Below are 18,882 nucleotides of genomic sequence, written 5' to 3' on the forward strand. Positions count from 1 at the left end.
CGCAGCTCAAAGGTGAGGAAGGTAAACTTGGTCTTCAATCACTGTAGTTTAGGGGTTACAGACATAAAATGAGAACAGAATTTGACACTCCAAATTGGAGAGGAAAAAATGGACAAACCACAAAGAGCACTTAAAACAATAAAAATGAACTAAAATACCCTTTAATAATTGTTTAAAGACCATCTAGATCAGCTTTATTGGTGTTTATTATAAAATAATTGGCAAAACAAAAGACAATCCCCTTTAAAATATAAAAAAAACATAAAAATATTGCTATATTGTCCACATCACCTTCCTTCTCAGTATACAGCAGCCTAAAACTATAGGACACAAGGAATGTTTTACACTTACGGTGTGAAAAAGCAAAAAGGAAGCTCACCCTCTATTCCCCATTTCCACTTCTATCATACACACGCACACAAAAAAGTTTTATGGGTAAAGTTTAAAATAAAAAGAAAGACAAAAAAATGTTCAGTCTTTTATTTAAAAACTATAAACAGTCACCAAAGTAAATAAAGCCATTCTATAACATAAACTGTTAGATCTATATTTATACTGCACATCCTACTGACACAGCAGAAATGGTGATGGGATGATTTTCCCCGTTTTTGGATGCTAATACAACAGGCAATAGGCAGTTATAAATGGTTACACAACACGCTGTAAAGAGGACACAGTTTGGGGATGTGAGCAGGAATGTGGCAATGGTATTAAGAATGAAAAAATAGTACAATAAAACTCCACACTATATTAAGATAGAAAAAGTAGTGAAGAAAATATCATACCTGCACATAAAGCAAATATAACACAGGAGAAAACCTGTATAAAACTCCATGTATTTAAACCAATTTACAAATACAAAATAATTTTGTACAAGCATTGTGCTTGTACTGTGACAAAAACGTTTACAGTGGATACATGTTAGGGAAAAACCAAAAAATACCTTCAATATTTTTTTTTCTACAAAAATGACATGAGATATATTATTCCATACTCTTTCAGCCAGCAAAATGAGTTCTACAAGGTATTATAATACAAAAAAAAATATCACAGTTCCACAAAAACTGTTTCTTCCCCCCCAACTTTACAGCATCAGTACCTTTGCAGAATTATTTACACAGATTTTTTTAACATTCATCCACTGCGGAGTATATAATCATATTTGATACAAGTGACTGGGATCATAAAAAAAATCATTGGAACCTACCCAAATAATGCTTCTATGACACCACAGAGTGTGTTTCCAGTGGCTGCAGTGGCATGAAAGTTGTTTTTTAATATATATTCACAAATATTTACATAGGTTTTCATTTAATCATATTGGTAATTTTGATAATAAATAAGTGAAAATATATCGGCTCAAGTAAGAAAACCAAGCTACCAATTTCTAAAGAAAAACACACGATCCGTAGCTAGTCATCAGTTGTCCCCTGGTGCCCACCCCCCCGGCAACCTCCCCCCCCCCGAAAAAAAACCAGAGGGCTTATTTCTGGTGTGCTGAAACATGTATTCAACCCATCTTAGTCAAACAGTTCCGTCAATATAAAAATGTGCTCGTTTTGGGAAGAATAAAAATAATGCTCATATCTTGTCTGATTGTAAAGTTTTTTAATATTTAAATTTATCTGTTCCAATGTGGATGGTATTGAATTCTGATCATACCAGTTTCCTTTAGGATAAAGCTGCTTTTGAGTGGCATCCTGCAGACAGCTGGTGGAAGATCCCATGGCAGTTTGTATGAAGAACAAAGGGATTCTTTCAGTGATCAGAATACAAAGCTTACAATCTGCATCACGGGAGCAGATAAATATGCCAGCCTACGGTCTCCTTTCCATTAAGACTCTATCTTCAGTAATAGTACTTGAAATGTGGTTTTCCTCCTTTTTTTGTTTCAACTTTTTTTTCCTCTGGTGTGGGGGAAAAATGAAGACTTTCCTCTCGTTAAGAGTCTTATGTCCTGACGCGGACTCAGGGCTGAAGGGAATGAGTGAGTTCATAAAGGCATTTGGCAAGGGTGGTGGAAGCTTCCATGTTACTTAGAGCTAGTACGGACAGGTGGTTTTCATGCCGTTTCACCAACCTGCACAGGAAAGAAACATGCATGAGACAAGGGGCCATTAAAGAAACACCCAGGCCTTCAATAACCAAAAAGGAAAAAAAACACATGTTGACAATGTAAAAGGAATCTGAGAATGATGTCCGTCCATATTTATAATTCACTTTTATTACATAACATAAAAATGAGAGGCCCATTTGGGCCCATCTTGCTCATTTTGGCATCTAGTAGCTTAATGATCTAAGAATTTTATTCCTTACTTACAGGGATCAGCTTCACCATGTGACCAGCCAAGAACTGGCTGTAGACAACACAATACTTTGTACACTACATTCTAAGTGAAGTCTAAGTAATAAATTGTTTAAAATTTAACTTGACATTGCTTCACTTAAAATCAAAACTCTTAATACAGCATTTTGTTGCCATTTTTATTGCCTCCTTGCACTTTCTAGTCACAGAAAATGATGAGTCTACAAAAACTCTTGGTTTTTCAACAGACATATGTGAGTTCACTATCAGCTGACAAATTTCAGATACTGTTTTGTCTTGTCATTGATATTTTGTATTAATTGATATATCTGTATCTTCACATGAAAAGTCTTAATTAAAACTATCCAGCATTATACTTACTTTCGGCCACAGTCTGAGTATTTTGCAATATTTTTTAACGTTAAGGCAGCAGTCAGCCTGATGTGTTTGGTTATTGGTCCCTCTTTTTCATCCTAAATAGAAAAAAAAATACTTTAAAATAATGTGGGTCTAGCTAAAATCAACCAATTACATGTCTTAATTTTTCTTCAGTCTTCCAAATTGCAACAAAATTGCAATGTCTAATTTTGGCTAATAAATATAAGTCAGCATAAAGCATAAACCAAAAACCAAAAGCATACTAGCAATCTCTTTTCAAATTTAAAATAAAAGCAGCTTACGTTTGTGCACTTTGAGAGTGTTAGTACTTTGTTTCAGCTAGACAAAGGAGGAGTCAAATCAGACTCTCACTTAGATTTTGGAGGAAAAAAAAGTAGATGTTTCTTGGATTGAGCAAGTTTTAATCTAATGGAGAATTCACTTAAATATAAAAAAATAAGTCAGAACTTAAAGAATAAGAATAAATAAGAGCTCAGTTACTAAGCAAAGCATCTCAAATGATTACACAGATTTCAGTGAGCTCAATGGGGAGCATAAATAATACAAATACAGACTCTTGTACTAATTTACTTGAGTGAAAATCCCTCTCCTGGGATACATACAGTGCCTTGCAAAAGTATTCAGACCCCTGACCCATTCTCTCATTTTACTGAATTACAAATCCTACATTGAAATTTAGTTCTCTGTGATACTTTTATTTCAAAGCACTGAAACTCAAAATTATTTTAATGTGACATCGGTTTATGTTAGAAAATATTCCTAAAAAAATAAAAAACTGCAATATGCTGTTTGGGTCTGAATACTTTTGCAAGGCACTGTAAGTCTTGATGTCCACTTTTACATAAATCTCACTTTACATAAAAAACCTCCCATGGGTCCCACAGTAATACCTTTGAATTATGGAAAGTTTACATTAGATCTGTTAAGAGCAAGTAGTTCAGCAGGTTCCTTCTATGGTTTATTAATGCAGAGTATGCATAAGTCACCACCAGGGCTCCATTTTACTCTCAGTTTCACTGTGTTTTTATGTTGTGTTACATTCTATGTGCTGTCTTGCTCTTTTTCCACAGAAAATTGTATTGCAATCATGTAAGGGAAGCTCCAAAGTGTTTTTCTTTTGTGTTTAATTACAGAATCGTACCTTGTAGGGCAATGAAATATATTAATTCGAAATTCATTAAAAGTTCAATATCTTTCTCCAATGTTTCATTTTGCTGTATACTTACTAAATGTATGTTATATATAGTATTTAATTATACTAATTATAGGAGGCTTTTTTTTCGTCCATTGCTATTTCATTTCTCTCCCCATATATAAAGGAAGTTTTCTTTTTCTCTATACATCATGGACTATTAGCTGCTGCTGCGTTTCTCTTTCTCTCTACCTCTTACAACTTTAGCGCACACATGTTAACCATCACAGGACAATAAACCCTGGTGAGCCCACAATTCTACTCTCCTGTCTCTGCTTCCTCACTCCAGACACAACTAGAGCAAATAAGGGAAGATTTCTGCACTTTAATGAATGTCTCTATATGTGTTTACACAGAGGCTAAGAAAGAGTTGCTTGCGTCCACCTATTTACTAACTGCTTTTCCAAACACGGTAGCATGGGGCAGCTGGAGCCTATCCATCCAAGCAACGGGCACAAGGCCTATACACTGGATGGGACGCCTGTCCATTGCAGAACAATTATTGTAAATTAACACTAAAAATAACTATAAATATCCCAGATTAAATCAGAATAAACAGCTGGGCAGCAAGTGTATTAAAAAAAAATCTGAGACTGTCCCATCGATGGAGAAAATATGGTCTCCCAAAATAGTTCTAATTGATCAGCTTAGTATATTAGTTGGTATGACGAACAGAATCACTAAGTGTGATAAAAAAGAAAGTTAAAACAAACTATATGCGGATTAAGGTAAGGTGGAATGTTAAATCCTTACAACAGCAATACTTTACCATTGCTCCACTTTCTACCTCCACTATTAACTCTCTCTGCACTCTCTATAGAGTACCTCTCCAAGAACTCCTTTTACCTCAACCAAAACCTCTCCTCCAAAAACTCCTACTAACCCAGCCACACAGGACATAGACGCTTGTTCACATCTAACCAATCACAAAGTTGCTTGTTACTATTAAACCTAAAGCATGTGGAGGTCTCTAACACCAAGAACACAAGACTCTCATCGTACTACTGATCAGGAGGATGTGGATGTTTTTGTAACGTATGTGCTGTTTCTGATTATGTTTGTATCTGACTATGTGCCTTCCACCTTTATCCACATGCGTCATCCACCAGCAATAAATCATGTGCTGAGAGCGTGGGACTGGAATCAAGGTGAGTGTGTATGTGACCTCATCACAACAGCAGGCTACATTGTTCTGAAGAAAGAAACTTGTTTTCTTTTTTTTACTGTATCATAAAAACTGTCATGTTTTTTTAAATGAACTTTAAACGGTCAAACTTTTGCACTTAATTCTTTTAAAAATATACCTCTTACAAACATAACTGGGTTACTGAAGACGAGAAGCTGGTAAGCAAGATTTTTTCTCTGGCTGCTATATTTTTTGCTTCTTGCTAAAGGCTAGTATTAACGAAGTTATGTTCAGAGAGAGGTATCCATTAATACTCACTGTGAAATCCCTAAACACTAGGTTTCGGGATCCCCTTCGAAGTGCCATGAGGGCAGCACTGGGATGGTTTACAATGGCCTTTTGTGCTCTAGGGGTGGAAGTGCTACCTGCAGCTGGCTGTTGCCTACAAAAGGAAAAAAATAGAACAGTGTAAACAGTGTTAATTTCCATGTCCTGAACAAATTACACTCATGGAGAGAATCAGGTCTCAGTCACTGTGTCATTTAACAGCTGCAGGAGCTTCAGCCTTGCAATTACTCTGTTATTTGGTAAGCAATATTACTAGTGTCTCCATAATATCAAACAACGATGAACCTTTAAGCAACACATCACCTCAGTACTCCATTCTGACTTAAAAAAGGTTACAAATTAGAAGAGGCCATTTATCTAGTGTAGCTCTTTTCTATTCATTAGCTACTTTATCCAGTTGTTGAAGGACATCAGGGTATACTCCTAGTTCTGTACTCCCACAACCCTTTAATCTAACGTGCTTTCCAACCTCGATTTTAAAGGCAGTTCTTCAGTTTCCACATCTGTCCTAATTCATATTTTATTGTCGATTCTGAAGATCATAGGATTGACTTTATATGTTTTCAGTCTTGTATATATAGTTTTTTTAGCTTTGTCATTATAATGATTCCTGAGGAGCAGTATTTTTCTCTTATCTTGACCAAAATTGTTACGGTATTAAAAACAACCTGTAAACTAGGTTTTATCATATACTTTGTACTGGACATGGAAAGAAATAATTTTACAGATTTAAATCATAATTATTATATGAAGTATACAACAATGGAAGTGACATGATCCGGAGTGATAATTTAACACAAATGTTGTATCTTAAAACTATATGTACTTAAATTGTAACTCTTACATAAACTGTAAATAGATTTGTATATTTCAATAAAAATGTAAGTGCTTAAGGAGTGCATTAAGATTATCAAGATATATACACTAGGAATAGCAAGAGATTTTTAAAAAGCATGATTTTTCTCAGCATGAAAAGCCCAACCATATGATGTTAATTCACTTTTCTAATGAATAAACTCAGTACTCCTTTTGAAAGCCTCTCATACAATTCTCAGAATAGTTCACACTGTCCATAAAATGCCAAAAAAGAAATAACTGTTCAAAAAAAAATCTTGACATGAGTAGAAATTAATTCTGATCTACTGCTTACTACAAGAGCTTGTTTTAAGACATCTGTGACAATGAAACAGGTGTTACTGGCCTGTCTGATTCACATTCACATGTAAAAAACCTTCAATACAATTGTGAACAAACACAAGAGTTGGGAGGATTCAATAAGGTACCAGAAATTACTGAAGGTACAGGGAAAATAATTAGAAGACGTCCTTTGAAAACCAGGAGCAAAACTGAAGTCTTAAGAAACAATCTTACTTGGAAGTTTTCTGATTGCCACCTTGCGCCAGCTCTTCTAGCTTTAATCCAGCGAGTAGGGCTTCCCGTGAACAGTGCTTATCCTGCATGATTAAACACCATTAGCACTTCTTAGGAAACGCAGAAACATTATGGAGAAATGGTAATCGGTAAGAGGTTAGATTTCTTGCCTGTAAGTGAGTGATGAAGGACAATCTCTGGCGAGGGAATGGCTCACAGCCCTCCCAGAAGCACTGTCCTGGATAAACCTCTTTGCCTCCATGCTGGGTGGCTGCATGGTAGAACACCTGAGACGGAGTGTCAAACCATCTGAAATGACCAAGAAAACCATGAGTCACAGTTTCTCTTCCAAACAATTAACTGGTCAGAAGAAAAAAAAGTCCTGCTTTTGCATACAAAAATCAAAATACAAACTATACTTGCTCTGGCTTATTGAATGCTGGGAAGCATCTGGGTAAAACTGAAAATGCAGGCAGGATAGAAATGCTTCAGTACTGACTAAAACCTCTCAATAATGTGTTTGTAGAGGTCCCGTAAAGACCAAAATGATCTTTTTTTCTTTATTTTTAAGCGACACCCTTGAACAGCACAAAGAACATCAGAAAGCCAAAACTAAACAAAAACAGGAATTGTGTCATCCTATGGACTAATCCCGAAATGTTTCACACATTCCGGAGATACGCCACATGTCGTAGTAAACACACATTCCAGTTCTAATGAAAGGTAAAGAAGTCAATCTTATTTTCCCATAAGCCAGAAAGGAGATGAACTCAAATTAAACTGATTCTGAATATGTGCTATAAAAAGACCAACAAAAGGATAAACTGTTAAATAAATCTGATGCTTATGATTAAAACAATTATATAGTACACACAGCAACCAAAAGCAGTTCCTGAGCTCCAGGAAGAGGAAAAAATAGGTACCTTTTACATGATTGCCACAAGCACATGAAGTTCTGCCCAGGCTTCCTGACATGTTCTGAGGGTGCACTTGAGGCCTGGTTTGCAGGAGGCGGGGGTGTTGAGCTCACTTGGCATGCCTGTACACTTTGTGGTGGAGGTGGTGATACGATGGATGAAGGCTGCACAAGGATAGGAGCAGGAAGATTTGATTTATCATCAGAGTTGTTTGCTATACTTGTATAACTTAGGTGACAATGTATGTCAGATGGAAAACACAATGCCCATTAGAAAACACACTTCTGAAAAGGAACTCCTTAAACTCCCACCTAACACCTACATTTGTTAGTAGTTAGTAGATATTGACATAAAACAATTTTTTAATCAAAGAATGACTATTTCTGTGGAACAGAGTAATGTTGTCAATAAAACACTCTAGAGAAATCATGTATGTTTCAAAATGGTTTGGAGGACTCCAATAAAAGGTTTTACCATGTTTGTCAAACATTTTTCCACATTTGATTAAGATAATTCATTACATGGGCAAACATTATGAATGGTTAAGGAAAATAATGAGAATGAATTTGGGATAATCCGACTACTTAAACCACAATTATACATTATAGTGGGATAAAAAACCTAGCAGACAGTGCAGTCTGAACGGCACAGAACATTCAGGCTGATACAATTTATGCTCAACAGATAAGAGATGTTTCTTGTCTTTCTTTGTGGACAGTTCCTTAACGGTTCCAGTTTTCACAGTGTAAACAAATCCACACTGTCGCCCTCCAGCTATGAATCATAATACCTCGAGTTTTCACACACATCTCTCCATTAACATAAGAATTCTGACTGACATGAAGGAAACTGCTAGGTGTGCAGCTGACTGGTGCATACACTTGCTGTATGGCTTGGAAGCTCAGTGCTGGTAGTCTTGCAGATACCACTGTGTCGTTAATAGAAAGCAATAACTGCTATTGAGTGAGATGAATCTCTCACCCTCCCTGGGAAACATACAGCATGGCAGTGTACTGGCTGACCGCTGTATTGCAGTGCTTCATCAAGTGGAGTTACTCAGAAGTAATTTCTGTAATCACTCAAAGCTCAGCCAAGATTGTGGATCAAAATGTCAGAGCTCAAATAAAGATACACTTATCTGAAAAAGTCATATTTCTAATAGTTATAACTTAAAATATATCTACAATAAATGTATTGACACGTTAGTTACATCAACATATTACAAATTAAAAAAAAATCATTTTTATTCCCCATTATGCAACAACTAAAATGACATGAAACTGCTGAGGAAGATGTGGCTTCACAGTGATTGACAATACTTCAGTTTTGAAATTAGTTTTGAAATCACCTGTGTAGAACAGAATATTATAATTTGTCAATTTAACTAGACACTTAGAATGGGTAATTTGTTGATTATATACATAGCCAATTTCGAACTGCCAATTTTTTCTGCTCACAGCAACGCCCCAATATCCACATATCATCATTCCTATTTTCTGCCCAATAAAGAAGCCACTTGACTTGTGACAAATTACAAGCACAGCTGTGACATACAAAGGTTCAGTCCCTCTCTAATGTCTCCACACAAGCCTAGTGGTGTCTGGCAAGTCACAGGTGTCTTAATTTTACCGGGAGCCAATAGGACCCAGGCCAAGTCACTCCCCTGGTGGCAATGAGACAGTTTTCCACTGCTGCCTGGGGATTCCCAGTGATTCTAAAATTTAGAAGAGGCCTTGGTCCAAGTTCAAAAAACGTTTGGCACAAACAGAGAGCTATTAATAACGTCTTGTAATTTAGTAATAAAAATAATTACTCACTAAAACATTTTTTTAGATTAAAATAAAACTGAATTAAGTCTATTATTCTATTTAAAGCCTGTTTTTTAAAAAATAAGTCTTAATGCTACACAGTGATTTTGATTTTCATAAACATAAATGTTCCATTATACACCTCTGTTGCAACTGTTTGTTGTGAAAACAGGCATTTTCTTACCAAAACCTTTTTTAACTTAAAATTTAACCAATTACACTACACTCATTCCTCAGGTTATGCAAGGGTTCAGTTCCTCAAATCTTTAGGTTACATGAATCTTATGGATGTCGAAAGTGACACTTTCGTAGCTGTTTCGTGAATACATATAATTACCATTCATGATATTGCAGCAATCCTCCCTTATTTGTCCCAACTGTGTCTGCAAGTGAGGAAGGGCAGACTGGAGAGCACAATCACAAGCTCACCAGAGATTACTGTCCTTTAATGGTTAACAGATGTGTGTGCTAATGATGGAGAGGGGTAGAGAAGGACAGAGAACCCAGCAGCAGCTAGCAGTTACTAGCAGATAAAGAATGAAAGGAAACTTCCCTCTTTCACACAGTGGGAGAAACATGAAATGAAGAATGAAAAATTGTTTTAAAACCCGATAATAAGAATAATTAAACACCAAATACAGCACAACTTAAAACATATATAGTACAGTAAATTAACTAGAATTACTGTTAAATGAAATTATACAAACTGTGCATTTCATTACTCTACACTACAATAAAACAAATATAATGAAATCACTTGAATGCTTCCATTACATGATTGCAATATGGATTTCAGTGAAAAAGCATAAGATAACATGCCGTAGTTACCACAAGTGCACAAAAGCAAAGCAAAACTGAAGAGTAAGACAGAGACCACATCACACTTACTCCATGCTGTTCACCCACATACATGTATATAAAACTACTGAGAAAAAAAAATTGTTACCCATTGGAGGTTTTTATGTTAAGTCAAATTTGCTTAAGTTGTATCCTGCATAACCCGGGGAAAGAGTGTATTTGAAGTAGAATTTTAATGGAGAAATTAGTTATATTGACAAGCTCAGTGACCTTCTCCAAAATAGAAGAAATGATCTGATGTGCACTTCTTTGCAGTTACAGTACTTGCAGTGTTAGAGAACACACATTATGCTGACCACATTCATCGAAGTCAACTTGCAGAGAATCATTTTTAGGAACATCAATTTATCGGACTTGGTGCAATTACAGTCTACAATTAAGTTTCCGTAGCTTTCAAATAAGTGTTGGTAGTCATCATGGTAAAAGCACGGTTGTAGCAAAATCAATGAAAGCCAAGGTCATAAACTTAATGTCTCTGAAAGCTAATTTTAGTACCATACGCACATGACTATAAGTACTGAGAGTCTCCACATAAGCTGAAAAAACATTTAAAGGTAAAAAAAGAAACACAGTGGCTATAGAAAGACAACACAAGAATAATACAAGCTCTAAAAACAAAGGATCAGAAAGGAAGTGAAGCAGGTCTTTTTCAATCAGGCTCGAATGTATCAAGTCATTTGCTCTGTGCATGTTTTGCTGGATACATCAAAAGCAGAGACTGGAATATTCTTCAAAGAAAACCGATTCCAATACAATAATACAACATGGTGGCATTGGCATGGGTAGCGCAAAATGGAATAATTCAATTGTATTTATTTTAGCACACTAGTCCAAATGACGTAAATGATAAAATAAAGGAACATAAAATGAATAAATTTAAATTTCTCATGCGTGTATTTTTTTCAAAAACTTACTATTTTAAACTTTTAAAAAATTAAGAAGGGGATAAAATGAGATAATATGCTTTCAAACACAGAATAAGAAGTGAAAATGATGACAGTTAAATGGGCAAAAAAAGGAACCTTTAGACCTACAATTCTAAGAGAATTTTATACAAAATTACATATTTTAATTTTGCAAGTGTATTTAAATTAAATATACATTTAAGGATTTGTTTAAAAATAAATTTAAGGTTCTCCAAAAATAGACCTCAATTATTACAATTTTTTTCTGGCTACTATTATACAAAAATAATATGGCAACAAAACATCCCTGGGGAAAAACCTCCAGGGTATTTACATTGACCTGCTAAGCATTACCACTTTTCTGCAACCTGAAGGGTTATATGAACAGTCATCATACTGAAGGGACGTAAACCACAAACAGCACTGACTATTGAACATAAAGTAAAGTACCTCTAACACACAAGGGAGGGAAGTCATATGAACTTATTTAATAGTTCAGTGTTGCTCATTCATTTCCCTGATGTCTGCAACCGATTAAAACACTGGCAAATCAAAACCATATGTTTTGGTTTCAGAAGGAGAAGAAATTCAAACTGTCAATGAAAGAGTCTTGGTTTAGTTTAGGTTCACACTTCAAAACTTCAAGGAAGCAATCACCAGAGTTCTCAAAATACTAGCATTTCATTTTGTTACAGCTTCAAAAGAGGAATTACTCAACTGTTTTTATCAAAAATAAGTGTAAAAGATACTGTTGACTTACTGACCCACTGAATTTCTCAATGTACTTAATACATTTGCTTGTTACTGACATCTGTAATGGTCACAATTACAGCACTGAAAAAGTTATCTAGAAACCATTGTGAGATGAGTTCAAAAGAAATAGTTTTTTTTGTCCATAAATGCTCTCCCATTCTAAAAAGGGAGCATCTTCACCTCTCACAGATTAACAGTAAAATTACTTTCATCCCATTGCAAGACCCATGACAATGACCAACTCAAATCAGTCAAGAAGAGGCTGTGGAGGGGCTTCCCAAATGGAACAACTGGTCAAGGCACTCACTTGGGTACAGGTTGAATCTGAGCTGTGATCACAGGTTCGAGCCTTATGAAACTAGCCCGTTCCAAGAGACATCCCCTGTGAGACCCCTATGGTACATAATTTTCCAGACTGCAGTGTGGAGTAGCGGTAAGGGCTGTGAGCTTGAGCTTGAGAGGGTTCGAATCCCAGGTGAGATGCTGCTACTGTATTTTTAAGAAAGGTAATTCAAATTCCTTGTAGCATAAATGGCTCTTCATACTGTCATTGTAAATTAAAAATTTGTTTTAGCTGACTTACCTGACCAAAAAAATCTAAAAAGTTTTCACCAAGAAGACAAATATAGCATCTAATACAGTTTGTGAACACCAAGTCATGAACAGTTTTTCTCGAATAGTGTAGAGATGCAAAATAATAAATTGCATTTGATTCCACTGAGGTCAAAACAAGCATCTCTACTCTTTTGATCGCGGTGTACACAGCAGTGATATCAAGACAACTTTAAAACACTGAAAATATGAAAAGCATTGCAAAAAAATCAAAAGGAAGGACTCGTACCTGTGTGACGACTGCTTGTATAAAGGAAGATGGATGCGGTTTTTGTTGGGCTGCATTTTCTATTGCTACTTTCGCTACTGTGCTTGGGTCAGCGCCTGCTGGCACAGCTACCATCGTTGCACTGCAGCCAGCGTTGTTGGGGTCACTAATTGTAACAATCCTCACCCCTACTTTGTTGGGGATTCCTGAAACAGTTCCTCTATCTGTATCTTCTGCTGGCCTCTTTACACCCCGGTTTTCACTTGAGCCATTAGAGCACTGAGGCTCAGATAACTGCATGCACTGAGGTGCTACTGTTCCAGACTGGGGTGCTGTTGTAAAGGGGTTTACAGTGGTCACTGTTAGTGAGGCTGTTGATTGTGATGACATTACAACACACTGATGTTGTTGCTGTTGCTTAAGCTGAGGCACATCTGAGTTAAAACTTGATCCAACAGGTCCATTTAAATGCTCGGAGTTATTACAGCTAACCTTTTGGCTAGGTAACTGCACAGCCTCCAGCGGTGTGTTTGCAATAGGCAGAGAGTTACTGACTAATAGAGGCCCATTTGATGTTCGTTCCAATTGATCAGCTTTGGCAGTATCTTGCTGAGGGGCGACTGAATTCTCTTGCTGCTCCTGAGGAGAAATTTCTCCATTTCCTACATGTTTGGAAGCTTTGTGATTTGGAATGTTTTTGCTCAAAATAGAACCATCTCCTTTATCAAAGTCACAAATCCCATTTACGAGGAACTTTTTCAGGTCACTTTTCATCTCCTGCCCATCCACCTGCTCTGTTCTTGGCATCCCATTGGCAGGACTGTCATTGACCTCGGTCAAGGGGCCATTAGTGACCTGTATGTACTGACTGGCCTCCAACTGGCTTTTCCCTGAGTTAGAAGGAGGTAGACTAGAGTCAACATATTTTCTCCCATTTACAAGACTTCCTGCAGGTGCTTCTGCCTCCTTGGAGTCCCCATTACTTGTTTTGGCAACCCCTTCCATAAGGGAAGAGTTCTCCATTACTTCAATTTTGCGTTCATGTATATGTAACCCCGTTGCATCTTTTGCTTCCTCCTCCTTTTGGCAGATGATCTTATCGCCTTTAAACGGTGGGGTTGGAGCCGGACTTGTGGTGCCAGCATTAGAAGCCGGGAGTGTCTGTACTTGCAAGCCAACCCCCGGCTGAGATCCACTAACCGAGAGTCCAGCTGGACCAATAATTTGTGACCCACTTCCCTGACTAACAGCAGCAGTTGTGAAACTGGTATTTGGCACCACTGTCAAAGTCACCTGGCTACCAGCAGTACCTTGAATGATGGCTGCAGGGGTAGTAGTTGAGATTAACTGTCCAGGCAATAACTGTAAATTGGAAATGGGCATTGCCTGGACAGTTCCTTGTGACTGAAGAGGGTTCTGAACCAGCTGCACATTTTGCTGGCCTACCAGTAACTGTTGGGGTTGTGTCTGAGCCTGTACACCAAAACCTTGGTTTTGGTTGTTGGTTACCTGGTAGACCACCTGAGGGCTAGGAGCTCTGGTGTTGTTTGGGGGAGGGATCTGGGGTGCAGGAAGTATAAGTTTGCCACCTGGAGTTGAAGGGCCTCGCTTTGGAAGAAGCAACTGTTTGATCAAACTAGATTCTGTGGAGGTAGGTTGGCCTGGAGGTGGGGGTGCTGGCTGGGGCTGGACCTGCATAGGTGGCGGTGGAGGGGGGTGGTGGTGGAGCTGCTGCTGCTGTCTTTTTACAGACAGCATCTGGCTTACTGTTGGGGGTGGTCCTTGTGTCTGGGGGGTATTTGGTGGAGAAGCCATGACTTGTGGTATCTGACTGCCGGCTGGAGGACAGGGTGATGGTGTAGGGGAGGGTGTGATACTGGGTTGCCCAGCAAGCTGAACGGTTGGAGCAGGGTTGGCCAGTACAATTTGATGAATAGCTGGTGCGTAGGCTTGGTTCTGCTGGGGGTTGGAACTGACAATAACTACGCTCTGCTGCTGTTGCTGTTGTTGTATGGGCTGGGACACCATGGTAGTCTGAGGGGGAACAGGCTTGGGTGCAATGTTCTGAAAGGTCACTCGAGAGCTCTGCGGATTCTGGACGCCAGCAATGGTAAAGACCTGACCGCCAGCCACTTGGAAGTTTTGTACTGAGGAGCATGAGGCTATGCTGGGTGTGGAAGTGGACATGTACTGCTGGGGTGCAAGGATGACAGCCTCCTGCTGCTGGACTGGAGGCCCAGGCTGCTGAGGGTTTTGTATGGGCTGAGAGGATGTGGATGCAAGCTGCTGTCCTTGTGAGACAGCAACTGTGGAGCCCATAGGAACGTTCTGCACCCTGCTGGCGAGGATATGGGTCTGAGGGAGCCCTTGCTGAAAGACTGTCACTGGGGTGCCGGAAGTTATTACTGGAGAATGGTGAAGCAGAGGCTGGGAAGTAACAACAGTGACTGAAGGCTGGTGAACTACGCTGTTGTGGTTCTGAACAACGGAAAGGCTGACAGGAACTGCAGATGAAGGAATGGAGCCCTGGATCACCGCTGTCTTCATGCCTTCTCCGTGTTTGCTGGGGATCACAGTCATTGCTGGGTTTTGGTGCTGTGGGGCCTGGGCAGGCTGGTTTTGGGATATCCTAGAAACAGTCTGAGCCACATTCGGGACTCCTGGAACGGTGAAGGCCATTTGTGAGGCTGCCGGGTTGGCAGTAAGGCTACTGACCGGTGTCCTTGGGAACTGACTCCCCAAATTCTGAGGCCCATGTGGCAAGCCTGAAAAGAAAGTAAAAGATGGCTCTTAGATTTTGTGACTGAAAAACAAAAAACGTACAGAGATGAGAAGTTGAAAGCTACAGATCTACAACATACAAACAGATGTTCCTTATCATATAAAATAATAAATAAAAAATGAATAATCAGAGGAAAGAAAGTTACAGAAAAGAATCAATGTTCACAGCAAAGAAGACATTATAAAACTGAACACAAAATATTCCCTGGTTGAAATACTACACTGCCTTTAACAAAAGTAATATTTAATATTAACAGCAAAAAGTAGTGGTGCTCTGAAATTGCTACATCCCTTTTTAAAGTATATATTGAACAAAGAAAAAAATGTCTCTCAACAAATGAATCAATTACAGGTGGTAAAAATATATTGTATACTGTGAATGTAGTGCAAAACCATCCCCTTGAAGAATTTATTATACATCCAACACAATGATGAGAGGGCCTACAGGGAGGAGGTCAATCTCCTTACAACATAGTGTGAAGACAACAGCCTCACCCTCAATGTCAGCAAAACCAAGGATCTGACCATTGATTTCAGAAAACTACAAAACGGACATCCCCCTATCCACATCAACGGGACTGAAGTGGAAAGGGTCAGTAACTTCAAATTCCTTGACGTCCATATCACCGAGGACCTCACATGGTCTCTCAACGCCACCTGTCTGATCAAGAAAGCGCAACAGCACTTGTACTTCCTAAGACGGTTGAAGAAGGCTAAGATATGTCCCCAGATCCTCACTAACTTTTTGAGATGCACTACAGAAAGCACTCTGACAGGTTGCGTCACAGTGTGGTATAGCAACTGCAGTATTGCTGACTGCAAAGCCCTACAGCGGGTGGTGAAAACTGCCCAGTCCATCACTGGGGTTGCTCTCCCATCCATCCAGGACATTTATGACAGACGGTGCTTGTGGAAAGCTCTAAGCATCATCAAAGACCCCACACACCCCAGCTACAGACTGTTTGACCCTCTACCATCTGGAAAACAGTACTGGAGCATTCGGGCCCAGACTACCAGACTCGGAGACGGTTTTTACCCCCGCACTATCAAACTATTAAACTCCCAGCCTCTCTCACCTACGATCTGAACCCTCACAGTGCCTTCTCTCTTACCAAAACTCAAACACACATTAAAATCTACCTCTACCTCACACACCCCATAATTTTCTATCCTTTATTTCATTCCGTTGATGTATGATTTTGGACATCTGATGTTGTTTTGCACATTACCTGTTACCTGTTGTTATTTTGTACATTGCCGGTTGTCTCTGTCTTTCTTTTCTCATACAATTGTATTGTTGTTTTTTTGTACTTCTTACCGTCTGCAAGCTAGCTAAATAGCATTTCGTTATACCACATACCTGTATATGAGTATAATAACAATAAATTTGAACTTGAACATTGCACACATATACAACAGGGATTTTCAACCATTTCTGACTTGTTAACCAAGCCTGACTTGTAATAATTATTGTAATTATAAGGTTATTAGAAATAATGTTACTGTTGCTTAAATGTAAAAACACAGCAATGTCAGAGCTTTTCTGTTGTGACAGTACTGACTTTGCATCCTGCTAAGATTGGGTATGAAGAGTCTCCGGGAAAGCTTTGGGCAGTCTCAGGATGCCAAAGTGATGCGCAGAGGTCTTCCTTTACCTGTGGGGGGAGTCTGGGAAGGTTCTGAGGCTGCGTCGTGTCTGGCCCCGGGTGCAGGGGAAGCCTGCTGCTGGTAGTACAGCTGGATTGGAAGTGGAATCGATCTCCTTCTGATTCCAACCACATGGATGTGAGCTTGCCCATTGGTCTTGGGATCTTCCATTCGCTTTACTGTATGGTTAGGGAAAATACTCCTAGTAAATCAGAAAAGAAAAAAAAAGCTCAAAATCAAAACTATTAACTTATCTCCGTATTTAAAACATCAAAATTCAGAAATAGTGTTCCCTACTGTTTGCAAAGTGACAAAAAATGCACAACATTTAAAGTGTTAGCCTGCTTAAGAAACTGTGCCAGGTATAGCATATACTGCTTTCCTCCACAAGAGGTCTCTTGTAGAATCACCTCTGACAGAAGCACATAACCTCACAAAGGTCCACACAGATCTGTGGGAGAAATTATTTGTATTTCTTTCCATTTGTCTTAAACTAATTTTGTGAGACAGTGATTCTCCACCTTGGTCCAAAAAGTCCTTGTCTGAGTTTTTGACCTCTTAATCCATTAGACTAATTGATCTCTCATTCTTAACCCTCCCCTCCCCTACTCATCAATAAGTTGGTTTAGGGCATTAGGGTCACTAATTAGTATCCACCTTGAACCGATGTCTAGGTTTCACAACTGGTCTCATTCCAGTTGTGTAGAATTCAGTAATTAGGAGTGTCTGATACAATGTCATTCCCACACATCTCAGTTTAACAAAGTGGTCCCCAATCGTTAGTTGTTTAGACAAAAATAACACAAGAACTTACAAAACAAATTTAAAAGATAACTGAAAAGAATGGATGGAGTTCTGTTTGCCTTCTTCACAACACTAAACCTGCAGGAGAGTTTCTGAAACCACATATAGTACAAAAACAGACCAGAAAAGATTAAGTAATAAGTTCTTAACTCAATGCTTAAGTAATTAAGGGATCAATTAGCCTCAGTAATTAAGAACTCAGTTGGAGCAAAAATCTGAAAACACATGGGTCCTACATAATGAGAGGTGATAACCACTGCCATAAGATAAACAGGAGGTCCCTCATGATCTTTGAAGAACACCACAATCCTTGATAAGATCTAGTTTAATAAACACCTATGTAGGCACCTGTATAGTGGTAGACTGATGCGTGTAGTAACCAATGCATTTCAAAGCTCACTCAATTCCTCCCAATCTCCTGCAGTCCCCTGAAGTAATTCCCTGCCCCTGCCTGACACAGTTATGACTCAAACACAGCTACACAAGCACATCACGCATTTCAGGCTCTTTAGAATGACAAAGATGAATGATTTAAATACAATTCATTGTGCATTTAGTGTTCTTACCCCCTTCTCCTCTACAGCCTTGAAAAAAAATAAAATCTAAAGTAGTTCTGAGATACTTTAACTGTCAGCAACCAATACATTCGCAAAAAATATCAATACTTCTATGAATACTAAAGATATTCTAAAACTAGGTAGACAGTGGTCCTAAGTTGTTGTTTTTTTATACTTTGGGTACTCAAATGCCTTGTCATGAAAAGAATGGTGGTTACTATTATGGGTATATTTCCCAGTTTTAGTAAAATCCTAAAACTATTTCCTTTTCTAGTAAGGATCACGCACAAA

At 38.4% G+C, this 18,882-nt stretch overlaps 1 protein-coding gene across 1 annotated transcript in view; it reads right to left on the reverse strand.

Annotated features, from left to right (window-relative positions):
- Window positions 1-816: 816 nt before the first annotated feature.
- Window positions 817-18,882, reverse strand: part of arid2 (AT-rich interaction domain 2) — an 81,844-nt gene continuing 63,778 nt past the window's right edge. Inside the window, exons 14-21 of the mRNA XM_088923050.1 lie at window positions 17,239-17,432; window positions 12,824-15,567; window positions 7,665-7,822; window positions 6,912-7,050; window positions 6,742-6,824; window positions 5,341-5,464; window positions 2,687-2,778; window positions 817-2,080 (exon numbers count right to left, since the gene is read on the reverse strand). Of these exons, the coding sequence (XP_088779176.1) occupies window positions 1,969-2,080; window positions 2,687-2,778; window positions 5,341-5,464; window positions 6,742-6,824; window positions 6,912-7,050; window positions 7,665-7,822; window positions 12,824-15,567; window positions 17,239-17,432 (3,646 nt within the window). The 3' untranslated portion in view covers window positions 817-1,968. The remainder of the gene's footprint in view (window positions 2,081-2,686; window positions 2,779-5,340; window positions 5,465-6,741; window positions 6,825-6,911; window positions 7,051-7,664; window positions 7,823-12,823; window positions 15,568-17,238; window positions 17,433-18,882) is intronic.

This window comes from Atractosteus spatula, chromosome 8, assembly GCF_055471065.1.
Source record: "Atractosteus spatula isolate fAtrSpa1 chromosome 8, fAtrSpa1.hap1, whole genome shotgun sequence".
Lineage (NCBI taxonomy): Eukaryota > Metazoa > Chordata > Actinopteri > Semionotiformes > Lepisosteidae > Atractosteus > Atractosteus spatula.